Source organism: Cygnus olor, chromosome 3 (genome assembly GCF_009769625.2).
Source record: "Cygnus olor isolate bCygOlo1 chromosome 3, bCygOlo1.pri.v2, whole genome shotgun sequence".
NCBI lineage: Eukaryota > Metazoa > Chordata > Aves > Anseriformes > Anatidae > Cygnus > Cygnus olor.
Genome location: NC_049171.1, coordinates 10295443 through 10320482, shown reverse-complemented (window position 1 = coordinate 10320482; position 25040 = coordinate 10295443). Strand labels below are relative to the sequence as shown.

General features: G+C 56.8%; 2 protein-coding genes across 4 annotated transcripts in view; both read right to left on the bottom strand.

Moving 5' to 3' along the window:
* Window positions 1-229: 229 nt before the first annotated feature.
* LOC121068186 lies at window positions 230-18635 on the bottom strand. 2 transcript variants are annotated; one of them, XM_040553263.1, is made up of 7 exons: window positions 11846-12183; window positions 11603-11654; window positions 11449-11488; window positions 11263-11352; window positions 9752-10703; window positions 8519-9589; window positions 230-639 (listed from the first exon to the last, which is right to left on the bottom strand). In XM_040553263.1, exons 1-6 carry the CDS (start codon window positions 11969-11971, stop codon window positions 9239-9241), a joined length of 1611 nt encoding a protein of 536 aa, XP_040409197.1. In that variant the 5' UTR covers window positions 11972-12183; the 3' UTR covers window positions 230-639; window positions 8519-9238. The 2 variants fall into 2 exon arrangements, with proteins under 2 accessions (XP_040409197.1, XP_040409198.1); XM_040553264.1 differs by lacking the exons at window positions 11263-11352; window positions 11449-11488; window positions 11603-11654; window positions 11846-12183 and adding an exon at window positions 18556-18635.
* A 1635-nt stretch (window positions 18636-20270) lies between these two features.
* The window catches only part of LOC121068002, a 29456-nt gene continuing 24686 nt past the window's right edge, over window positions 20271-25040 (bottom strand). For both annotated transcript variants that reach the window (XM_040553025.1, XM_040553023.1), the window contains one exon: window positions 20271-20721. The gene's annotated coding sequence lies outside the window, so the exon portion shown is untranslated. The remainder of the gene's footprint in view (window positions 20722-25040) is intronic.

The following is a 25040-nucleotide window of genomic DNA, read 5'->3' as shown; positions in this document are numbered from 1 at the left end:
TTTTTCCACTACATGCTCCAGCTGATTTTTCACAGCCTTGTCTATGAAGGTCAGGTCCCACACCATGGGAACCGCCTTCATATTAGGCTCTTCTTCTTGCTTCGATACTTTCGAAGCAGAGGCTGGATCATTTTGTGGAGGCTTGTCCCCATCAGCTGGCAGGCGCAGTTTCTCCTCCTCTTTCTTATGTGAGGTGAAGTAGTTTAAGGCCTCCTTGGATTTCTTTGTGGCAAAGATGTCTTCATTTCCATGGAGTGGAATTTGGGCACCTCTGGAGGATGGGTGGGAGCAGCCTGCTGGACCTGGACGTGTTGCTGGTGTTGGTGCACACTGCTGGCCCTGTGGCATCTGACCACTTCTTTCCTGCAGGGTTGGCAAGTGTCATGGTCATGCTGCTCCCCTGGGCCAGCCTTGGGATGCATGAGGCCAGGCTGGAACACAGAAGCATGAAGTGAGTCTTCTTTCTGCAGAGGAGTGGGGGTAGATGCCCTTGAAATCTGTGTGGATTCGCTCTCCGTGATGGTAGTGCAGGAGATGGTGCTCCAAGAGTCCAGAGACACCGTTGAAGAGCAGCTGGTTTCACTCTCTGTGTCAGAAGTGGTAGACTCACTGCTGTCCTCTGGCAACTCCAAGTTGAGCCTGTGAGGAGGAGGAGGAGGAGGAGGAGGAGAGGAGGAGGGAAGGAGAAGGAGAAGGAGAAGGAGAAGGAGAAGGAGAAGGAGAAGGAGAAGGAGAAGGAGAAGGAGAAGGAGAAGGAGAAGGAGAAGGAGAAGGAGAAGGAGAAGGAGAAGGAGAAGGAGGAGGAGGAGGAGGAGGAGGAGGAGGAGAAGGAGAAGGAGGATGATGGGAATGCTGAGCCAAGCACTCCTGAGCACCCTGGGACTCTCCCTCCGCCCTAAGGAGCTGGCAGGCTGTGTCATTTCTGTGGGGTCCCCCAAGGGGCCCCTTGGTCCCTTGCCCAAGGCTCCCTCTCTGCCAGCTGGGCACAGAAGCTCCATCTGCCCCAGAAAGAGAGGGGACACTGCTATCTCTGTGCCTCGGCGGTAAATCCTTCTGCAAGGGCATTGCTCCTCGGATTTTAGTCTGCAAATTTCCCTGTGCCCCCACAAGCCATTGCACTCATCCATGCCCCCAAACCCTGCCCCTGTTCCCATCCCTATCCCCTTCCCCTTCCCCTCCTCGGTGGTCTCACATTTCCATGTATCTGTTGAGGTCCTCAAGGGTCCTGTTGAACAGTTGGGCTAGTTCAACTATTCCATCCATCTTTGCGTGCTCGGGACATCTGCAAAGGGGCAAAGGGCAGCGTTAGTGGGACCTCCTTTGGTGGGGGGCTGACTAGAGGGGGCTGTCACGCCCCAGCGGCGACGATTCCACTTACTGCTTCCTCTTGCGCCATGAAGAGTTGTGGAGGGGTCCAAACTGGTGGCAGAGAAGACAGAGAGTCAGTGGATGGGGAGGCCGTGGGGGGATGGCGGGTACATGGGGCCAGGCGGTGTCTTTGCAGGGCACCTGCCCTTGCCCAGGGCCGCTCACCTCTGCGATTCTCCTGGTTCCTTCTGTAACAGCACCTCCTCGTCCTCCCTTCCTACATGGGCACAGAAAGCAGCGGGTGAGAGGGAGTCCCCAGCAGCCTCAGCGGCACCCACAAACCCAGGGCATGGCCAGGGCCAGGCCCGAGCCTGCCCCAAGCCTGCTGGCCCAGGCTGGCCAGGCCTGGCTGGGACACGGCCTCCCGTCCCAGGCAGGGCCTGCCTCAGCACCAGCCCTGACTCCTACCTGCGGCTTGCCACACGGCATCATGGAGAAGCAGGCAAACGCCAGCAGCAGCAGCCACAGGAAGGAGCTAGAAGGCCCAGAAGGCTTCTGGGCTGGGGAAGAAGCTCATTCCCCAGGGATCAGCCATGCCTGTGACTTGCCAGAGAGCGCCAAACTTGGCTGGCTTGAGGAGGATCAGCTGGACCGCACTCACGGTCCCCTTGCTCCACCTTCCCAGCTCAAGCTTGTCCCTCTTCGCTCGTCAGCTCGCGGCAAAATGGCAGCCAGCCTCGCTCAGCCCCACTTATATAGCCCGCCCCCGATTGTGATGCGCGTTGTACTCGGGGTTGTCATCCCTCCCCAGCTGTGATGACAGCAGCGCTCAGCCATGGCAACGTTTGTGATGCAGGGACAGCGGGGATGAGGTGGCCCTCCCCGAGCTGAGCTAAACCCCAGGAGGTGCCCTTCACCCGAGCACCAGGCAGCAGCCAGCCCAGCCAGGCCAGCTCAGCGCAGCGGGGCCATGGCCAGCCCACCCTAGTGCCGAGAGCTGGCCCTGCACAGGGCCCTGCAAAGCCTCTGGCCTCTCACTAGGTAGGGTTGAACCCCCGGTCGTGCCCTGCACTCCCCCTTCTGAGAGACCATGAACCGCTTCACGGACCCTCATGTGTCCAGCAAAGCAACGATGGCGACACAGTGACAATGGTGAAGGCCCAAGGGAGCCCGTTTAGACCACCCCAGCCAAGAGGAGCACCGCTCCCCGGAGTATGACCACTCAACAGTCCTTCGCTGAAAGGGGAATTGACGTGGGAGGGCTCGCTGTGGCTGGGCAGCCAGGAACCCCCACAGCCAGCTCAACCCCCTTACTCTGAGTGGTACCAGGGAGATAATGGGAAGGACAACAGTGAGAAAACTCCTGGTTGAAATAAAAGCTGGGCAATTGGTCACCGACTACTTTCATAGGGATAGACTACTAAGCTTGGGGAATTTAACTGAAATTTAATCGCCAAATTACTGGTTTGGCATAGGGAAGTGAAGGTCATAAACGTTTCCACACTTAGTGAATGCAGTGGGACTTGCAAGAGCTTTTCCCTGGTGTTCCCCCATATCAGCTCTCGCTGCTCTCTTCCTCTGACTTGGGGGTCCTGCTCATGTCCTTTTCCTTGGCCTTTTGCTCGCCTCAGCATGTGCTAGGGCAGGTAGAGCTGCTGCTGAGCTCCCAGAGCTCAGGGCTGTGATCCTGGCACCCTCCCAGGACTTTCAGGTCACTGCCTCCATGTCACAACCTCGATCCTCCTTGAAAGGGAGAGGCAGGGGCTTGGAGGAGATGGGCCCACCCCATCCCACAGCAAGAAGCAGAAGTCATGCCCACAGAGGCGCCTGTCTGCTGTTCTGCCTGTCCTAGTGCAGCCAGAACAACAGGCACTGGGGCCTCCATCTTCTCTGTCCCTGGCAGACACACAACGTGCTTTCTCTCTGCCAGTTGCTGTCCTGAAGGACCTACACTGCTCCCAGACGCAAACCGTAGCTGTGGTGTGCAGGGGACTTCCAGGGAGGGGGGCAGCCCACGCTGCCTCTGAAGGCCTCAGGTGGAAGGCCAGCCCTATGTCCGTGCTCTCAGGCACCTGGAGCGCCATCCTAGTCCTGGCCTCTCCTCTAAAAGGTGCTAACAGAGCTGCCCACCTTGCCCATGCAAGCAGGTGCGAGCAGTGAGCAGGGAACGGTTGCCTCTGCTCCTCCAAGGAAAGAAGAAACACACATGAGGTCGCTTGGAAAGACACATTTAATGGGAGAGCTCCTGCTCCCTGGTGGCTCCAGGCAGGGATGGTTGCAGCTTTCCGTTTCTGCAGGAAGCCCAAGCAATCCCCTAATCCCATGGTGAGACTCTGCTTTCCAGCGTTGGTTCTCTTCCCGTGAGGCTCCTCACCTCACTTCTTGATGCAGGCAAGTAGGGCCTTGCCTGCATCTCGGAGTCTGGTCCAGGCACACTGAAGGCAAAGGAGGATGGGGGTGAGCACACAGCAGAGGCCGCCTGGCAGAGGTGGTGTCTCTGTCCTAGGATTCCTGTGTCTGGCTGCTGCACATCTGGGGAGCCCTCTTTGCTCATCAGCTCGTGGGCAAAATGGCAGCCAGCCTCGCTCAGCCCCACTTACATAACCCATAACCGCCGCCGTTTGGGATGCGCGTTGTCTCGGGGTTGTCATCCCTCCCCAGCTGTGGTGACAGCAGCGCTCAGCCATGGCAACGTTTGTGATGCAGGGACAGCGGGGATGAGGTGGCCCTCCCCGAGCTGAGCTAAACCCCAGGAGGTGCCCTTCACCCGAGCACCAGGCAGCAGCCAGCCCAGCCGGGCCAGCTCAGCGCAGCGGGGGCCATGGCCAGCCCAGCTCAGTGCTGAGAGCTGGCCCTGCGCAGGGCCCTGCAAGACCTCTGGCTTCTCACTAGGTAGGGCCAAACAGGAAGAAAAAGAGCAAGAAAATGTGTGGCTGAAATACAGGCAAGGCAATCGCTCCCTGACTACCGTTCAGGGGCAAAGAGGACGGCAGGGATTCACCAAAGGGAAGTCCTGCCTGACCAACTCGATAAGCTTGTAGACAAGCTGTAGACGTATGGGCTGGATGGGCAGTCAGTGGGGTGGACTGAAAACTGGCAGAATGGTCGAGCCCACAGGGTGGCTGGTGATCAGTGGCACAAAGTCTAGGTGGAGGCCAGTAACTAGTGGTATACGCCAGGGGTCAATACTGGATCCAGTCCTGTTTAGCATCTTCATTAGTGACCTGCACGATGGGGCAGACGTCTGCAGATGGCACAAAACTGGGGGGAGTGGCAGATACACCAGAGGGTTGTGCTGCCATCCAGAGGGTCCTGGACAGGAGGGAGAAATGGGCCGGAAGGAACATCTTGAAGATCAGCCAGGGGAATTCGGTGCAAAGTCCTGCACCTGGGTAGGCACAACGTCTGGCACCAGGACATACTGGGGACCGCCCCGCTGGAAAGCAGCTTGGAGGAAAGGGACCTGGGGGTCCTGGTGAACATGAGCCAGCAACGCACCCTTGCTGCAAAGAAGGCTAATAGTATCCTGGGCTGCATCAGGCAAAGTATTGTCAGCAGGTCAGGAGAGGTGATCCTGCCCCTCTACTCTGCACTGGTGAGGCCACACCTGGAGTAGCGTGTCCAGTTCTGGGCTCCGCGGTACAAGGCAGACGTGGGCATACTGGAGAGAGTCCAGTGTAGGGCCACAAAGACAAACAAGGGACTGGAGCGTGTCTCCTGTGAGGAAAGGCTGAGAGAGCTCTTCAGCCTGGAGGAGAGAAGGCTGGGGGGATCTTATCAGTGTCTATCAGTCCCTGAAGGGGGGTGCAAAGAGACTGGAGCCAGGTTCTGTTTGGTGGTGCCCTGTGCCAGGACAAGAGGCGACGGGCGCAAACTGGAACACAGGAGGTTCCCTCTGAGCAGGAGGAAGCACTTTCTTTATGTGAGGGTGACCAAGCACTGGCACAGGTTGCCCAGGGGCTGTGGAGTCTCCTCCCTGGAGATCTTCGAAAGCCGCCTGGATGTGGTCCTGGGCACCCTGCTCCGGGTGTCTGCTGGAGCAGGGACATTGAACCAGATGAGTTCCAGAGGTCCCTTCCAACCTCAAACTAGTCTGTGATTCTGTGACTCAGCTTGGGGAAATTAACTGAATCTTAGACATCCAACTGTTGGTTTGTGTATTGGGAAGTAAAGGCGATAAACATTTAAACACCTAGTGAAACGGAGTGAGACCTGCAAGAGCTCTTCTTTATCACTCCTCTCTGCCAGCTCTCACTGCTCTCTTCCTCCCACTTAGGGTTCCTGCTCACGTCCACCTTCTTGTCTGTTTTCTTGCCTCAGTAAGTGCTTGGGCATGTAGAGCTCCTAGTGAGCCCCAGAGCTCAGGACTCTGATCCCAGCACCTTCCAAGGGGTTTGGGGTTATCTCCAAGCCACAACCGTGATCCTCCTTGAAACAGAGAGGCAGGGACTTTGGAGATGAGCCCACCCCATTCCACAGCAAGAAGGCATCTGTCTGCTATTCCCAGGGTCACACTGCCTGTCCTGGCGCAGATGGAAGAACAGGCACTGGGGCCTCTGTCATCTCAACTTCTGCTAACAACAGACATGGAGAAAGCTGAGGCGTTCAACAACTTCTTTGCCTCAGTCTTCACTGACAGGCAGGCTTCCCAAGTCTTTTGTTTCCCTGAACCCGTAGATGGAGGTTGGGGGATCAAAGTCCCACCCACTATAAGCGAAGAGCAGTTTCGAGACCTTAGAGACCCATGGCAGGGGGGTGGAACTAGATGATCAGGAAGCATCATGCTCACAGTCTCTCATCCTCCTGGGGGATCTCAATCACACAGACGTTTGCGGGGAAAGCCTCATGGCAGGCAGTAAGCAATCCAGGAGACTTCTGGAGTCCATTGAGGACAAGTTCCTATTCCACGTATTAAACCAACCAGAGGAGAAGTGTTACTGGACCTGGTGCTCACCAATGCAGAAGGAGCTCATTAAAGAAGTTGAGACTGGAGGAAGCCTAGGTTGCAGTGACCATGCCCTAGATGGTCAGAGGATCTGATCAGAACTGGCAACTCTTTAAGGATGTCTTCCTCGGAGCGCAAGAGCTCTGTATTTCCATTTGTAATACATCAAACCAGGAAGGCAGGAAACCACCATGGTTGAATAAGGATCTGCTGGTGAAACTCAGGCAAAAGAAGGAAACGCACAGACGGTGGAAAGAGGGCCGTGTGCCCTGGGAAGAGTACAGTAATGCTCTCTGGATGTGCAGGGATGGGATCAGGAAAGCCAAGGCACTGACAGAATTAAACTTGGCAAGGGATGCAAAGAATAACATAAAGGGGTTCTACAGGTACATTGGCCACAGAAGAAAGACTAGGGAGAGTGTAGCGCCTCTGCCTAATGAAGATGGAGAACTGGTAACAACAGATGTGGAGAAGGCAGAGGTACTTAGCAACTTCTTTGCCTCGATCTACACTAGTGGTCAGGCTTCCCACATCCCTTGTGTCCCCAGATCTCTAGGCAGGGGCTGGGGAAGCAGAGTCCTTCCAACTGTAAGGAAGAGCAGGTTTGGGACCTCCTGATGCACCTTAACAACTGCAAGTCTATGGGGCCTGAGGGAATTGGCTGATGTAGTTGCCAAGTCACTCTCCATCATATTTGAAAAATCACGGCAGTGAGGCGAAGTCCACAGTGACTGGAAAAAGGGAAACATTTTAAATTTTAAAAAGGGTAGAAAAGAAGACCTGGGGAACTACACACTGGTGAGCCTCACGTATGTGCCTGGGAAGATCATGGAATGAATCTTCCTGGAGGCAATGTTAAGGCACATGCAGGACAAGGAGGTGATCTGCGACAGCCAGCATGGCTTCACCAAGGGCAAATCATGCCTGACCAATCTGCTGGCCTTCTGTGGTGGAGTGACCGCATCAGCTGACAAGGGAGGACTGAACCATGTCATCTACTTGGACTTCTGTAAGGCCTCTGACACGGTCCCACATGACATCCTGATCTCCAGATTGGAGAGACACGGATTTGATGGGTAGACCATTTAGTGAATAAGGAGTTGGCTTGAAGGTCGCACCAGAGTGGTGGTCAATGGCTCTATGTCCAGGTGGAGACCGGTGACGAGCGGTGTCCCTCAGGGGTCTGTCCTGGGACCGGTGCTTTTTAATATCTTCATCAATGATACAGACGACGGGATTGAGTGCACCCTCAGCAAGTTTGCAGATGACACCAAGCTGAGTGGTGCAGTTGATACAAGAGAAGGAAGGGCTGCCATCCAAAGGGACCTAGACAGCCTAAAGAAGTGGGCCCATGGGAACCTAATGAGGTTCAGCAAGGCCAAACGCATGGTGCTGCACCTGGGTTAGGGCAATCCCAGACTTGAGGACGGACTGAGAGAAGAACTCATTGAGAGCAGCCCTGCAGAGAAGGACTTGGGGGTTCTGGTGGACAAAAAACTCGACATGAGCCAGCAGTGTGTGCTTGCAGCCCAGAAGGCCAACTGCATCCCGGGCTGCATCAGCAGAGGAGTGGCCAGCAGGTGGAGGGAGGTGATTGTCCCCCTCTGCTCTGCCCTTGTGAGGCCCCACTTAGGGCACTGCGTCCAGGTCTGGGACACCCAGCACAAGAAGGATGTGGGGCTGTAAGAAAGGGTCCAGGGGAGGACCAGGAAGATGATCAGAGGGCTGGAGCACCTCTCCTATGTAGGAAGGCTGAGAGAGTTGGGGATGTTCAGCCTGGAGAAGAGAAGGCACCGGGGAGACCTCATTGCAGCTTTCTAGTACTTAAAGGGGGCTTATAAAAAAGATGGAGAGTGACTCTTTGCTCAATCAGATAATGACAGGACAAGGGGGAATGGTTTTAAGCTAAAAGAGGGGAGATATAGATGAGAGGTTAGGAGGAAATTCTTCTCTCAGAGGGTGGTGAGGTACTGGCACAGGCTGCCCAGAGCAGCTGTGGGTGCCCCATCCCTGGAGGTGTTCAAGGGCAGACTGGATGAGGCCCTGGGCAACCTGATCTAGTGGGTGGCGTCCCTGCCCATGGCAGGGGGGTTGGAACTGGGTGATCTTTGGGGTCCCTTCCAACCCAAACCATTCTATGACCCTATGATTTTATGATTCTCCGTCACACTCTGGACACCCCACCTCATTGCTTTCTGCCCTTTGCTGCCTTGAAGGACTGGCACTGCTCCCAGCCCGGGCATGCAGTTGTGGTATGCAGGAGACCTCCAGGGAGCTTGGCAGCCCATGCTGCCTCTGAAAGCCTCAGGGGAAGGCCACCCCCAACCCACTCCTCCCCACAGAAGCAGCCAACAGCGCTGCCAGCCTTGCCCATGCAAGGAGGGCCTAGTAGTGAGCAGGGGAGCCGCAGTGCTTCCCCAGGAAATTAGAGACACTCGCCCATGAGCTTGTTTCCACTGACACATTTATTGAGAGAGCCCCTACTCCCTGGTGGGGCTGGCAGGGATCTGCTGCTTGCTGGCTCCGTGCCCTGCTGGGTCCTGCTGAACCTTGGCCCTCTCTGCAGATGGTTTCTTCTCTCCCACTGTCTTTCCTCCAGCTGCACCTGGGACTGCAGCTGCAGACAGAGCCAAATTCTGGGAGCTTTCCGTGCCAGGCAGGTTGTGGTTTGGGGCTTTGATGAACTTTGGACGGAGTCTTGCGAAGACGGGTCTGTCCTGGGAGCATCCCTTGTCCTTCCGTGCCCTTCTACGTCTTCTGCGTGGCACGGCCCCGGTGCCCTCTGCTGCTGGGTCCATCCTTGGTTGCCCCACATTGTCTGGGAGCTGCTCCGACTGTGAAGCCTGCACCTGCTTCTGCAGATCTTCAGCAATTTGTTTGGCTTTGTGGCAGTCTCTTGGTGCTGCGAGGACCCTTGTCACATGGTGGATATCAAGACAGATCCAAACGTGGTGTGGAGGCCGTGGCAGAGCTGAGGGTCTGTCCTCACTGGAGCTGTTTTTTTCTCTGTGGGGGCCTTCTTCTTGGAGGCGGTGGTGTCCCCATGTCCCCCGTAGTGGAGATGCTGGGGCCCTCACCCTTCTTATCTGATTGACCCCGCGGAGCTCCCTTGCTCTGTGGCGACGCCTGCTCTGCCTGGGTGGAAGGGGAATCCCCTGCTGCCCCAGGGTCCTGGTTCATCTTGCTGGTGCCAGGCAGGGTCGTCTTGCTGGTCGTGCTGCTGCCGCTGGCTCTTCCTCCACACTCCATTTTCTGGTGGGGTCTGTCCCCATCCTCCTGAGGCTTCATCCCTTGTTCCACTCTCAGAATAGCTGCTGGCACAGAGTGGACAGGCTCCTGCATCCCCCGGGTGAATGTGTCCTTGGGGGCTGCTGCCTCTTGCTGAGGGCCAGGGGTCTGCACTGACAGCTGCACTGCCAACTTCGTGGTGTGAGCGTGCCGCTGACAGCGCAGGCTGGGTGTGCAGTGGCACTGCCTGGTGTTCCTCTGTGGATCCTCAGTCTGGGAGTCTTTTTGTCCCAGGACGGGGTCTGAAGATCTTTTCAGGCAAGCCAGGATCCCTGGTAGCCCGAAGAGCTCTTTTGTCTGCTTTTGTCCGTTAGGCCCCTCCAGATGACGGTTCACAGTCTTTTCCACACAGGGTGGGTCCTTCTCCACAGGAGTCACCACCACATGTGGCTCTGCTCGCCATTGGGGTGATCGAGGAGCTGTGGTTGGGACAGCTGTCCTTGCTTCCAGGACAGTGGCTGAAAAGCTCCCCTCACAGGACAACAGCATCTCTGACAGTCCAAATTGCTTTTGTATATACATTTTTTCCACTACATGCTCCAGCTGATTTTTCACAGCCTTGTCTATGAAGGTCAGGTCCCACACCATGGGAACCGCCTTCATATTAGGCTCTTCTTCTTGCTTCGATACTTTCGAAGCAGAGGCTGGATCATTTTGTGGAGGCTTGTCCCCATCAGCTGGCAGGCGCAGTTTCTCCTCCTCTTTCTTATGTGAGGTGAAGTAGTTTAAGGCCTCCTTGGATTTCTTTTGTGGCAAAGATGTCTTCATTTCCATGGAGTGGAATTTGGGCACCTCTGGAGGATGGGTGGGAGCAGCCTGCTGGACCTGGACGTGTTGCTGGTGTTGGTGCACACTGCTGGCCCTGTGGCATCTGACCACTTCTTTCCTGCAGGGTTGGCAAGTGTCATGGTCATGCTGCTCCCCTGGGCCAGCCTTGGGATGCATGAGGCCAGGCTGGAACACAGAAGCATGAAGTGAGTCTTCTTTCTGCAGAGGAGTGGGGGTAGATGCCCTTGAAATCTGTGTGGATTCGCTCTCCGTGATGGTAGTGCAGGAGATGGTGCTCCAAGAGTCCAGAGACACCGTTGAAGAGCAGCTGGTTTCACTCTCTGTGTCAGAAGTGGTAGACTCACTGCTGTCCTCTGGCAACTCCAAGTTGAGCCTGTGAGGAGGAGGAGGAGGAGGAGGAGGAGGAGGAGGAGGAGAAGGAGAAGGAGAAGGAGAAGGAGATGGAGAAGGAGAAGGAGAAGGAGGAGGAGAAGGAGAAGGAGAAGGAGAAGGAGAAGGAGAAGGAGAAGGAGAAGGAGAAGGAGAAGGAGAAGGAGAAGGAGGAGGAGGAGGAGGAGGAGGAGGAGAAGGAGAAGGAAGATGATGGGAATGCTGAGCCAAGCACTCCTGAGCACCCTGGGACTCTCCCTCCGCCCCTAAGGAGCTGGCAGGCTGTGTCATTTCTGTGGGGTCCCCCAAGGGGCCCCTTGGTCCCTTGCCCAAGGCTCCCTCTCTGCCAGCTGGGCACAGAAGCTCCATCTGCCCCAGAAAGAGAGGGGACACTGCTATCTCTGTGCCTCGGCGGTAAATCCTTCTGCAAGGGCATTGCTCCTCGGATTTTAGTCTGCAAATTTCCCTGTGCCCCCACAAGCCATTGCACTCATCCATGCCCCCAAACCCTGCCCCTGTTCCCATCCCTATCCCCTTCCCCTTCCCCTCCTCGGTGGTCTCACATTTCCATGTATCTGTTGAGGTCCTCAAGGGTCCTGTTGAACAGTTGGGCTAGTTCAACTATTCCATCCATCTTTGCGTGCTCGGGACATCTGCAAAGGGGCAAAGGGCAGCGTTAGTGGGACCTCCTTTGGTGGGGGGCTGACTAGAGGGGGCTGTCACGCCCCAGCGGCGACGATTCCACTTACTGCTTCCTCTTGCGCCATGAAGAGTTGTGGAGGGTCCAAACTGGTGGCAGAGAAGACAGAGAGTCAGTGGATGGGGAGGCCGTGGGGGGACGGCGGGTACATGGGGCCAGGCGGTGTCTTTGCAGGGCACCTGCCCTTGCCCAGGGCCGCTCACCTCTGCGATTCTCCTGGTTCCTTCTGTAACAGCACCTCCTCGTCCTCCCTTCCTACATGGGCACAGAAAGCAGCGGGTGAGAGGGAGTCCCCAGCAGCCTCAGCGGCACCCACAAACCCAGGGCATGGCCAGGGCCAGGCCCGAGCCTGCCCCAAGCCTGCTGGCCCAGGCTGGCCAGGCCTGGCTGGGACACGGCCTCCCGTCCCAGGCAGGGCCTGCCTCAGCACCAGCCCTGACTCCTACCTGCGGCTTGCCACACGGCATCATGGAGAAGCAGGCAAACGCCAGCAGCAGCAGCCACAGGAAGGAGCAGAAGGCCCAGAAGGCTTCTGGGCTGGGGAAGAAGCTCATTCCCCAGGGATCAGCCATGCCTGTGACTTGCCACAGAGCGCCAAACTTGGCTGGCTTGAGGAGGATCAGCTGGACCGCACTCACGGTCCCCTTGCTCCACCTTCCCAGCTCAAGCTTGTCCCTCTTCGCTCGTCAGCTCGCGGCAAAATGGCAGCCAGCCTCGCTCAGCCCCACTTATATAGCCCGCCCCCGATTGTGATGCGCGTTGACTCGGGGTTGTCATCCCTCCCCAGCTGTGATGACAGCAGCGCTCAGCCATGGCAACGTTTGTGATGCAGGGACAGCGGGGATGAGGTGGCCCTCCCCGAGCTGAGCTAAACCCCAGGAGGTGCCCTTCACCCGAGCACCAGGCAGCAGCCAGCCCAGCCAGGCCAGCTCAGCGCAGCGGGGCCATGGCCAGCCCACCCTAGTGCCGAGAGCTGGCCCTGCACAGGGCCCTGCAAAGCCTCTGGCCTCTCACTAGGTAGGGTTGAACCCCCGGTCGTGCCCTGCACTCCCCCTTCTGAGAGACCATGAACCGCTTCACGACCCTCATGTGTCCAGCAAAGCAACGATGGCGACACAGTGACAATGGTGAAGGCCCAAGGGAGCCCGTTTAGACCACCCCAGCCAAGAGGAGCACCGCTCCCCGGAGTATGACCACTCAACAGTCCTTCGCTGAAAGGGGAATTGACGTGGGGAGGGCTCGCTGTGGCTGGGCAGCCAGGAACCCCCACAGCCAGCTCACCCCCTTACTCTGAGTGGTACCAGGGAGATAATGGGAAGGACAACAGTGAGAAAACTCCTGGTTGAAATAAAGCTGGGCAATTGGTCACCGACTACTTTCATAGGGATAGACTACTAAGCTTGGGGAATTTAACTGAAATTTAATCGCCAAATTACTGGTTTGGCATAGGGAAGTGAAGGTCATAAACGTTTCCACACTTAGTGAAATGCAGTGGGACTTGCAAGAGCTTTTCCCTGGTGTTCCCCCATATCAGCTCTCGCTGCTCTCTTCCTCTGACTTGGGGGTCCTGCTCATGTCCTTTTCCTTGGCCTTTTGCTCGCCTCAGCATGTGCTAGGGCAGGTAGAGCTGCTGCTGAGCCCCAGAGCTCAGGGCTGTGATCCTGGCACCCTCCCAGGACTTTCAGGTCACTGCCTCCATGTCACAACCTCGATCCTCCTTGAAAGGGAGAGGCAGGGGCTTGGAGGAGATGGGCCCACCCCATCCCACAGCAAGAAGCAGAAGTCATGCCCACAGAGGCGCCTGTCTGCTGTTCTGCCTGTCCTAGTGCAGCCAGAACAACAGGCACTGGGGCCTCCATCTTCTCTGTCCCTGGCAGACACACAACGTGCTTTCTCTCTGCCAGTGCTGTCCTGAAGGACCTACACTGCTCCCAGACGCAAACCGTAGCTGTGGTGTGCAGGGGACTTCCAGGGAGGGGGGCAGCCCACGCTGCCTCTGAAGGCCTCAGGTGGAAGGCCAGCCCTATGTCCGTGCTCTCAGGCACCTGGAGCGCCATCCTAGTCCTGGCCTCTCCTCTAAAAGGTGCTAACAGGCTGCCCACCTTGCCCATGCAAGCAGGTGCGAGCAGTGAGCAGGGAACGGTGCCTCTGCTCCTCCAAAGGAAAGAAGAAACACACATGAGGTCGCTTGGAAAGACACATTAATGGGAGAGCTCCTGCTCCCTGGTGGCTCCAGGCAGGGATGGTTGCAGCTTTCCGTTTCTGCAGGAAGCCCAAGCAATCCCCTAATCCCATGGTGAGACTCTGCTTTCCAGCGTTGGTTCTCTTCCCGTGAGGCTCCTCACCTCACTTCTTGATGCAGGCAAGTAGGGCCTTGCCTGCATCTCGGAGTCTGGTCCAGGCACACTGAAGGCAAAGGAGGATGGGGGTGAGCACACAGCAGAGGCCGCCTGGGCAGAGGTGGTGTCTCTGTCCTAGGATTCCTGTGTCTGGCTGCTGCACATCTGGGGAGCCCTCTTTGGCTCATCAGCTCGTGGGCAAAATGGCAGCCAGCCTCGCTCAGCCCCACTTACATAACCCATAACCGCCGCCGTTTGGGATGCGCGTTGTCTCGGGGTTGTCATCCCTCCCAGCTGTGGTGACAGCAGCGCTCAGCCATGGCAACGTTTGTGATGCAGGGACAGCGGGGATGAGGTGGCCCTCCCCGAGCTGAGCTAAACCCAGGAGGTGCCCTTCACCCCGAGCACCAGGCAGCAGCCAGCCAGCCGGGCCAGCTCAGCGCAGCGGGGGCCATGGCCAGCCCAGCTCAGTGCTGAGAGCTGGCCCTGCGCAGGGCCCTGCAAGACCTCTGGCTTCTCACTAGGTAGGGCCAAACAGGAAGAAAAAGAGCAAGAAAATGTGTGGCTGAAATACAGGCAAGGCAATCGCTCCCTGACTACCGTTCAGGGGCAAAGAGGACGGCAGGGATTCACCAAGGGAAGTCCTGCCTGACCAACTCGATAAGCTTGTAGACAAGCTGTAGACGTATGGGCTGGATGGGCAGTCAGTGGGGTGGACTGAAAACTGGCAGAATGGTCGAGCCCACAGGGTGGCTGGTGATCAGTGGCACAAAGTCTAGGTGGAGGCCAGTAACTAGTGGTATACGCCAGGGGTCAATACTGGATCCAGTCCTGTTTAGCATCTTCATTAGTGACCTGCACGATGGGGCAGACGTCTGCAGATGGCACAAAACTGGGGGGAGTGGCAGATACACCAGAGGGTTGTGCTGCCATCCAGAGGGTCCTGGACAGGAGGGAGAAATGGGCCGGAAGGAACATCTTGAAGATCAGCCAGGGGAATTCGGTGCAAAGTCCTGCACCTGGGTAGGCACAACGTCTGGCACCAGGACATACTGGGGACGCCCCCGCTGGAAAGCAGCTTGGAGGAAAGGGACCTGGGGGTCCTGGTGAACATGAGCCAGCAACGCACCCCTTGCTGCAAAGAAGGCTAATAGTATCCTGGGCTGCATCAGGCAAAGTATTGTCAGCAGGTCAGGAGAGGTGATCCTGCCCCTCTACTCTGCACTGGTGAGGCCACACCTGGAGTAGCGTGTCCAGTTCTGGGCTCCGCGGTACAAGGCAGACGTGGGCATACTGGAGAGAGTCCAGTGTAGGGCCACAAAGACAAACAGGGACTGGAGCGTGTCTCCTGTGAGGAAAGGCTGAGAGAGCTCTTCAGCCTGGAGGAGAGAAGGCGGGGGGATCTTATCAGTGTCTATCAGTCCCTGAAGGGGGGTGCAAAGAGACTGGAGCCAGGTTCTGTTTGGTGGTGCCCTGTGCCAGGACAAGAGGCGACGGGCGCAAACTGGAACACAGGAGGTTCCCTCTGAGCAGGAGGAAGCACTTTCTTTATGTGAGGGTGACCAAGCACTGGCACAGGTTGCCCAGGGGCTGTGGAGTCTCCTCCCTGGAGATCTTCGAAAGCCGCCTGGATGTGGTCCTGGCACCCTGCTCGGGTGTCTGCTGGAGCAGGGACATTGAACCAGATGAGTTCCAGAGGTCCCTTCCAACCTCAAACTAGTCTGTGATTCTGTGACTCAGCTTGGGGAAATTAACTGAATCTTAGACATCCAACTGTTGGTTTGTGTATTGGGAAGTAAAGGCGATAACATTTAAACACCTAGTGAAACGGAGTGAGACCTGCAAGAGCTCTTCTTTATCACTCCTCTCTGCCAGCTCTCACTGCTCTCTTCCTCCCAACTTAGGGTTCCTGCTCACGTCCCACTTCTTGTCTGTTTTCTTGCCTCAGTAAGTGCTTGGGCATGTAGAGCTCCTAGTGAGCCCCAGAGCTCAGGACTCTGATCCCAGCACCTTCCAAGGGGGTTGGGGTTATCTCCAGCCACAACCGTGATCCTCCTTGAAACAGAGAGGCAGGGACTTTGGAGATGATGCCCACCCCATTCCACAGCAAGAAGGCATCTGTCTGCTATTCCCAGGAGTCACACTGCCTGTCCTGGCGCAGATGGAAGAACAGGCACTGGGCCATCTGTCATCTCAACTTCTGCTAACAACAGACATGGAGAAAAGCTGAGGCGTTCACAACAACTTCTTTGCCTCAGTCTTCACTGACAGGCAGGCTTCCCAAGTCTTTTGTTTCCCTGAACCCGTAGATGGAGGTTGGGGGATCAAAAGTCCCACCCACTATAAGCGAAGAGCAGTTTCGAGACCTTAGAGACCCATGGCAGGGGGGGTGAACTAGATGATCAGGAAGCATCATGCTCACAGTCTCTCATCCTCCTGGGGGATCTCAATCACACAGACGTTTGCGGGGAAAGCCTCATGGCAGGCAGTAAGCAATCCAGGAGACTTCTGGAGTCCATTGAGGACAAGTTCCTATTCCACGTATTAAACCACCAGAGGAGAAGTTTTACTGACCTGGTGCTCACCAATGCAGAAGGAGCTCATTAAAGAAGTTGGAGACTGGAGGAGCCTAGGTTGCAGTGACCATGCCCCTAGATGGTCAGAGGATCGATCGAACTGGCAACATCTTAAGAGTGTCTTCCTCGGAGCGCAAGAGCTCTGTATTTCCATTGTATACATCAAACCAGGGAAGGCAGGAACCCCATGGTTGAATAAGATCTGCTGGTGAAAACTCAGGCAAAAGAAGGAAACGCCAGACGGGGGAAGAGGGCCGTGTGCCCTGGGAAGAGTACCGTAATGCTCTCTGGATGTGCAAGGGATGGGATCAGGAAAGCCAAGGCACTGACAGAATTAACTTGGCAAGGGATGCAAAGAATAACATATAAGGGGTCTACAGGTACATGGCCACAGAAGAAAGGACTAGGGAGAGTGTAGCGCCTCTGCCTAATGAAGATGAGGAGAACTGGTAACAACAGATGTGGAGAAGGCAGAGGTTACTTAGCAACTTCTTTGCCTCGATCTACACTAGTGGTCAGGCTTCCCACATCCCTGTGTCCCCAGATCTCTAGCAGGGCTGGGAAGCAGAGTCCTTCCAACTGAAGGAAGAGCAGGTTTGGCTGCACCTCCTGATGCACCTTAACAAACTGCAAGTCTATGGGGCCTGAGGGAATTGGCTGATGTAGTTGCCAAGTCACTCTCCATCATATTTGAAAATCACGGCCAGTGAGGCGAAGTCCACAGTGACTGGAAAAAAGGGAAACATTTTAAAATTTTAAAAAGGGTAGAAAAGCAGACCTGGGGACTACACACTGGTGAGCCCTCACGTATGTGCCGGGAAGATCATGGAATGAATCTTCCTGGAGGCAATGTTAAGGGCACATGCAGGACAAGGAGGTGATCTGCGACAGCCAGCATGGCTTCACCAAGGGCAAAATCATGCCTGACCCATCTGCTGGCCTTCTGTGGTGGATGTGACCGCATCAGCTGACAAGGGAGGACTGAACCATGTCATCTACTTGGACTTCTGTACCTCTGACACGTCCCACATGACATCCTGATCTCCAGATTGGAGAGACACGAGGATTTGATGGGTAGACCATTTAGTGAATAAGGAGTTGGCTTGAAGGTCGCACCCAGAGTGGTGGTCATGGCTCTATGTCCAGGTGGAGACGGTGACGAGCGGTGTCCCTCAGGGGTCTGTCCTGGGACCGGTGCTTTTTAATATCTTCATCAATGATACAGACGACGGATTGAGTGCACCCTCAGCAAGTTTGCAGATGACACCAAGCTGAGTGGTGCAGTTGATACAAAGAAGGAGGGCTGCCATCCAAAGGACCTAGACAGCCTAAAGAAGTGGGCCCATGGGAACCTAATGAGGTTCAGCAAGGCCAAACGCATGGTGCTGCCCTGGGTCGGGCAATCCCAGACTTGAGGACGGACTGAGAGAAAACTCATTGAGAGCAGCCCTGCAGAGAAGGACTTGGGGGTTCTGGTGGACAAAAAACTCGACATGAGCCAGCAGTGTGTGCTTGCAGCCCAGAAGGCCAACTGCATCCCGGCTGCATCAGCAGAGGAGTGGCCAGCAGGTGGAGGGAGGTGATTGTCCCCCTCTGCTCTGCCCTTGTGAGGCCCCACTTAGGGCACTGCGTCCAGGTCTGGGACACCCAGCACAAGAAGGATGTGGGCTGTAAGAAGGGTCCAGGGGAGGACCAGGAAGATGATCAGAGGGCTGGAGCACCTCTCCTATGAAGGAAGGCTGAGAGAGTTGGGGATGTTCAGCCTGGAGAAGAAGGCACCGGGGAGACCTCATTGCAGCTTTCTAGTACTTAAAGGGGCTTATAAAAAAGATGGAGAGTGACTCTTTGCTCAATCAGATAATGACAACAAGGGGGAATGGTTTTAAGCTAAAAGAGGGGAGATATAGATGAGGTTAGGAGGAAATTCTTCTCTCAGAGGGTGGTGAGGTACTGGCACAGGCTGCCCAGAGCAGCTGTGGGTGCCCCATCCCTGGAGGTGTTCAAGGGCAGACTGGATGGCCCTGGGCAACCTGATCTAGTGGGTGGCGTGTCCCTGCCCATGGCAGGGGGGTTGGAACTGGGTGATCTTTGGGGTCCCTTCCAACCCAAACCATTCTATGACCCTATGATTTTATGATTCTCCGTCACACTCTGGACACCCCACCTCATTGCTTTCTGCCCTTTGCTGCCTGAAGGACTGGCACTGCTCCCAGCCCGGGCATGCATTTGGTTGCAGGAGACCTCCAGGGAGCTTGGCAGCCCATGCTGCCTCTGAAAGCCTCAGGGGAAGGCCACCCCCAACCCACTCCTCCCCACAGAAGCAGCCAACAGCGCTGCCAGCCTTGCCCATGCAAGGAGGGCCTAGTAGTGAGCAGGGGAGCCGCAGTGCTTCCCGGAATTAGACACTCGCCCATGAGCTTGTTTCCACTGACACATTTATTGAGAGAGCCCCACTCCCTGGTGGGGCTGGCAGGGATCTGCTGCTTGCTGGCTCCGTGCCCTGCTGGGTCCTGCTGAACCTTGGCCCTCTCTGCAGATGGTTTTTCTCTCCCACGTCTTTCCTCCAGCTGCACCTGGGACTGCAGCTGCAGACAGAGCCAAATTCTGGGAGCTTTCCGTGCCAGGCAGGTTGTGGTTTGGGCTTTGATGAACTTTGGACGGAGTCTTGCGAAGACGGGTCTGTCCTGGGAGCATCCCTTGTCCTTCCGTGCCCTTCTACGTCTTCTGCGTGGCACGGCCCCGGTGCCCTCTGCTGCTGGTCCATCCTTGGTTGCCCCACATTGTCTGGGAGCTGCTCCGACTGTGAAGCCTGCACCTGCTTCTGCAGATCTTCAGCAATTTGTTTGGCTTTGTGGCAGTCTCTTGGTGCTGCGAGGACCCTTGTCACATGGTGGATATCAAGACAGATCCAAACGTGGTGTGAGGCCGTGGCAGAGCTGAGGGTCTGTCCTCACTGGAGCTGTTTTTTCTCTGTGGGGGCCTTCTTCTTGGAGGCGTGGTGTCCCCATGTCCCCCGTAGTGGAGATGCTGGGGCCCTCACCCTTCTTATCTGATTGACCCCGCGGAGCTCCCTTGCTCTGTGGCGACGCCTGCTCTGCCTGGGTGGAAGGGAATCCCCTGCTGCCCCAGGGTCCTGGTTCTCTTGCTGGTGCCAGGCAGGGTCGTCTTGCTGGTCGTGCTGCTGCCGCTGGCTCTTCCTCCACACTCCATTTTCTGGTGGGTCTGTCCCCATCCTCCTGAGGCTTCATCCCTTGTTCCACTCTCAGAATAGCTGCTGGCACAGAGTGGACAGGCTCCTGCATCCCCGGGTGAATGCGTCCTTGGGGGCTGCTGCCTCTTGCTGAGGGCCAGGGGTCTGCACTGACAGCTGCACTGCCGACTTCGTGGTGTGAGCGTGCCGCTGACAGCGCAGGCTGGGTGTGCAGTGGCACTGCCTGGTGTTCCTCTGTGGATCCTCAGTCTGGGAGTCTTTTTGTCCCAGGACGGGTCTGAAGATCTTTTCAGGCAAGCCAGGATCCCTGGTAGCCCGAAGAGCTCTTTTGTCTGCTTTTTGTCCGTTAGGCCCCTCCAGATGACGGTTCACAGTCTTTTCCACACAGGGTGGGTCCTTCTCCACAGGAGTCACCACCACATGTGGCTCTGCTCGCCATTGGGGTGATCGAGGAGCTGTGGTTGGGACAGCTGTCCTTGCTTCCAGGACAGTGGCTGAAAAGCTCCCCTCACAGGACAACAGCATCTCTGACAGTCCAAATTGCTTTTGTATATACATTTTTTCCACTACATGCTCCAGCTGATTTTTCACAGCCTTGTCTATGAAGGTCAGGTCCCACACCATGGGAACCGCCTTCATATTAGGCTCTTCTTCTTGCTTCGATACTTTCAAGCAGAGGCTGGATCATTTTGTGGAGGCTTGTCCCCATCAGCTGGCAGGCGCAGTTTCTCCTCCTCTTCTTATGTGAGGTGAAGTAGTTTAAGGCCTCCTTGGATTTCTTTTGTGGCAAAGATGTCTTCATTTCCATGGAGTGGAATTTGGGCACCTCTGGAGGATGGGTGGGAGCAGCCTGCTGGACCTGGACGTGTTGCTGGTGTTGGTGCACACTGCTGGCCCTGTGGCATCTGACCACTTCTTTCCTGCAGGGTTGGCAAGTGTCATGGTCATGCTGCTCCCCTGGGCCAGCCTTGGGATGCATGAGGCCAGGCTGGAACACAGAAGCATGAAGTGAGTCTTCTTTCTGCAGAGGAGTGGGGGTAGATGCCCTTGAAATCTGTGTGGATTCGCTCTCCGTGATGGTAGTGCAGGAGATGGTGCTCCAAGAGTCCAGAGACACCGTTGAAGAGCAGCTGGTTTCACTCTCTGTGTCAGAAGTGGTAGACTCACTGCTGTCCTCTGGCAACTCCAAGTTGAGCCTGTGAGGAGGAGGAGGAGGAGGAGAGAGGAGGAGGAGAGGAGAAGGAGAAGAGAAGGAGAAGGAGAAGGAGAGGAGAGGAGGAGGAGAAGAGAGGAGAAGAGAAGGAGAGTGAGGGAAGATGATGCTGCCAAGCACTCCTGAGCACCCTGGGACTCTCCCCTCGCCCCTAAGGAGCTGGCAGGCTGTGTCATTTCTGTGGGGTCCCCAAGGGGCCCCTTGGTCCCTTGCCCAAGGCTCCCTCTCTGCCAGCTGGGCACAGAAGCTCCATCTGCCCCAGAAAGAGAGGGACACTGCTATCTCTGTGCCTCGGCGGTAAATCCTTCTGCAAGGGCATTGCTCCTCGGATTTTAGTCCGCAAATTTCCCTGTGCCCCCACAAGCCATTGCACTCATCCATGCCCCCAAACCCTGCCCCTGTTCCCATCCCTATCCCCTTCCCCTTCCCCTCCTCGGTGGTTCACATTTCCATGTATCTGTTGAGGTCCTCAAGGGTCCTGTTGAACAGTTGGGCTAGTTCAACTATTCCATCCATCTTTGCGTGCTCGGGACATCTGCAAAGGGGCAAAGGGCAGCGTTAGTGGGACCTCCTTTGGTGGGGGCTGACTAGAGGGGGCTGTCACGCCCCAGCGCGACGATTCCACTTACTGCTTCCTCTTACGCCATGAAGAGTTGTGGAGGTCCAAACTGGTGGCAGAGAAGACAGAGAGTCAGTGGATGGGGAGGCCGTGGGGGGACGGCGGGTACATGGGGCCAGGCGGTGTCTTTGCAGGGCACCTGCCCTTGCCCAGGGCCGCTCACCTCTGCGATTCTCCTGGTTCCTTCTGTAACAGCACCTCCTCGTCCTCCCTTCCTACATGGGCACAGAAAGCAGCGGGTGAGAGGGAGTCCCCAGCAGCCTCAGCGGCACCCACAAACCCAGGGCATGGCCAGGGCCAGGCCCGAGCCTGCCCCAAGCCTGCTGGCCCAGGCTGGCCAGGCCTGGCTGGGACACGGCCTCCCGTCCCAGGCAGGGCCTGCCTCAGCACCAGCCCTGACTCCTACCTGCGGCTTGCCACACGGCATCATGGAGAAGCAGGCAAACGCCAGCAGCAGCAGCCACAGGAAGGAGCAGAAGGCCCAGAAGGCTTCTGGGCTGGGGAAGAAGCTCATTCCCCAGGGATCAGCCATGCCTGTGACTTGCCAGAGCGCCAAACTTGGCTGGCTTGAGGAGGATCAGCTGGACCGCACTCACGGTCCCCTTGCTCCACCTTCCCAGCTCAAGCTTGTCCCTCTTCGCTCGTCAGCTCGCGGGCAAAATGGCAGCCAGCCTCGCTCAGCCCCACTTATATAGCCCGCCCCGATTGTGATGCGCGTTGACTCGGGTTGTCATCCCTCCCCAGCTGTGATGACAGCAGCGCTCAGCCATGGCAACGTTTGTGATGCAGGGACAGCGGGGATGAGGTGGCCCTCCCCGAGCTGAGCTAAACCCCAGGAGGTGCCTTCACCCGAGCACCAGGCAGCAGCCAGCCCAGCCAGGCCAGCTCAGCGCAGCGGGGCCATGGCCAGCCCACCCTAGTGCCGAGAGCTGGCCCTGCGCAGGGCCCTGCAAAGCCTCTGGCCTCTCAGGTGGGTAGCCCCGGTTGTGCCTGCACTCCCCCTTCTGAGAGACCATGAACCGCTTCACGACCCTCATGTGTCCAGCAAAGCAACGATGGCGACACAGTGACAATGGTGAAGGCCCAAGGGAGCCGTTTAGACCACCCCAGCCAAGAGGAGCACCGCTCCCCGGAGTATGACCACTCAACAGTCCTTCGCTGAAAGGGGAATTGACGTGGGGAGGGCTCGCTGTGGCTGGGCAGCCAGGAACCCCCACAGCCAGCTCAACCCCCTTACTCTGAGTGGTACCAGGGAGATAATGGGAAGGACAACAGTGAGAAAACTCCTGGTTGAAATAAAAGCTGGGCAATTGGTCACCGACTACTTTCATAGGGATAGACTACTAAGCTTGGGGAATTAACTGAAATTTAATCGCCAAATTACTGGTTTGGCATAGGGAAGTGAAGGTCATAAACGTTTCCACACTTAGTGAAATGCAGTGGGACTTGCAAGAGCTTTTCCCTGGTGTTCCCCCATATCAGCTCTCGCTGCTCTCTTCCTCTGACTTGGGGATCCTGCTCATGTCCTTTTCCTTGGCCTTTTGCTCGCCTCAGCATGTGCTAGGGCAGGTAGAGCTGCTGCTGAGCCCCAGAGCTCAGGGCTGTGATCCTGGCACCCTCCCAGGACTTTCAGGTCACTGCCCTCCATGTCACAACCTCGATCCTCCTTGAAAGGGAGAGGCAGGGGCTTGGAGGAGATGGGCCCACCCCATCCACAGCAAGAAGCAGAAGTCATGCCCACAGAGGCGCCTGTCTGCTGTTCTGCCTGTCCTAGTGCAGCCAGAACAACAGGCACTGGGGCCTCCATCTTCTCTGTCCCTGGCAGACACACAACGTGCTTTCTCTCTGCCAGTTGCTGTCCTGAAGGACCTACACTGCTCCCAGACGCAAACCGTAGCTGTGGTGTGCAGGGGACTTCCAGGGAGGGGGGCAGCCCACGCTGCCTCTGAAGGCCTCAGGTGGAAGGCCAGCCCTATGTCCGTGCTCTCAGGCACCTGGAGCGCCATCCTAGTCCTGGCCTCTCCTCTAAAAGGTGCTAACAGAGCTGCCCACCTTGCCCATGCAAGCAGGTGCGAGCAGTGAGCAGGGAACGGTGCCTCTGCTCCTCCAAAGGAAAGAAGAAACACACATGAGGTCGCTTGGAAAGACACATTTAATGGGAGAGCTCCTGCTCCCTGGTGGCTCCAGGCAGGGATGGTTGCAGCTTTCCGTTTCTGCAGGAAGCCCAAGCAATCCCCTAATCCCATGGTGAGACTCTGCTTTCCAGCGTTGGTTCTCTTCCCGTGAGGCTCCTCACCTCACTTCTTGATGCAGGCAAGTAGGGCCTTGCCTGCATCTCGGAGTCTGGTCCAGGCACACTGAAGGCAAGGAGGATGGGGGTGAGCACACAGCAGAGGCCGCCTGGCAGAGGTGGTGTCTCTGTCCTAGGATTCCTGTGTCTGGCTGCTGCACATCTGGGGAGCCCTCTTTGCTCATCAGCTCGTGGGCAAAATGGCAGCCAGCCTCGCTCAGCCCCACTTACATAACCCATAACCGCCGCCGTTTGGGATGCGCGTTGTCTCGGGGTTGTCATCCCTCCCCAGCTGTGGTGACAGCAGCGCTCAGCCATGGCAACGTTTGTGATGCAGGGACAGCGGGGATGAGGTGGCCCTCCCCGAGCTGAGCTAAACCCCAGGAGGTGCCCTTCACCCGAGCACCAGGCAGCAGCCAGCCCAGCCGGGCCAGCTCAGCGCAGCGGGGCCATGGCCAGCCCAGCTCAGTGCTGAGAGCTGGCCCTGCGCAGGGCCCTGCAAGACCTCTGGCTTCTCACTAGGTAGGGCCAAACAGGAAGAAAAAGAGCAAGAAAATGTGTGGCTGAAATACAGGCAAGGCAATCGCTCCCTGACTACCGTTCAGGGGCAAAGAGGACGGCAGGGATTCACCAAAGGGAAGTCCTGCCTGACCAACTCGATAAGCTTGTAGACAAGCTGTAGACGTATGGGCTGGATGGGCAGTCAGTGGGGTGGACTGAAAACTGGCAGAATGGTCGAGCCCACAGGGTGGCTGGTGATCAGTGGCACAAAGTCTAGGTGGAGGCCAGTAACTAGTGGTATACGCCAGGGGTCAATACTGGATCCAGTCCTGTTTAGCATCTTCATTAGTGACCTGCACGATGGGGCAGACGTCTGCAGATGGCACAAACTGGGGGGAGTGGCAGATACACCAGAGGGTTGTGCTGCCATCCAGAGGGTCCTGGACAGGAGGGAGAAATGGGCCGGAAGGAACATCTTGAAGATCAGCCAGGGGAATTCGGTGCAAAGTCCTGCACCTGGTAGGCACAACGTCTGGCACCAGGACATACTGGGGACCGCCCCGCTGGAAAGCAGCTTGGAGGAAAGGGACCTGGGGGTCCTGGTGAACATGAGCCAGCAACGCACCCTTGCTGCAAAGAAGGCTAATAGTATCCTGGGCTGCATCAGGCAAAGTATTGTCAGCAGGTCAGGAGAGGTGATCCTGCCCCTCTACTCTGCACTGGTGAGGCCACACCTGGAGTAGCGTGTCCAGTTCTGGGCTCCGCGGTACAAGGCAGACGTGGGCATACTGGAGAGAGTCCAGTGTAGGGCCACAAAGACAAACAAGGGACTGGAGCGTGTCTCCTGTGAGGAAAGGCTGAGAGAGCTCTTCAGCCTGGAGGAGAGAAGGCT

Excerpts from the sequence above, each read along its gene's own strand:
- LOC121068186 (XM_040553263.1), bottom strand. The coding sequence starts at position 11,971 with ATGGCTGATCCCTGGGGAATGAGCTTCTTCCCCAGCCCAGAAGCCTTC. Across the intron at positions 10,704-11,262 it reads CTCAACAGATACATGGAAAT|GCTCAACTTGGAGTTGCCAG; the intron begins GTGAGACCACCG and ends TCCTCCTCACAG. Across the intron at positions 9,590-9,751 it reads GACAAAAAGACTCCCAGACT|GAGCCTGTCCACTCTGTGCC; the intron begins GAGGATCCACAG and ends CGGGGGATGCAG.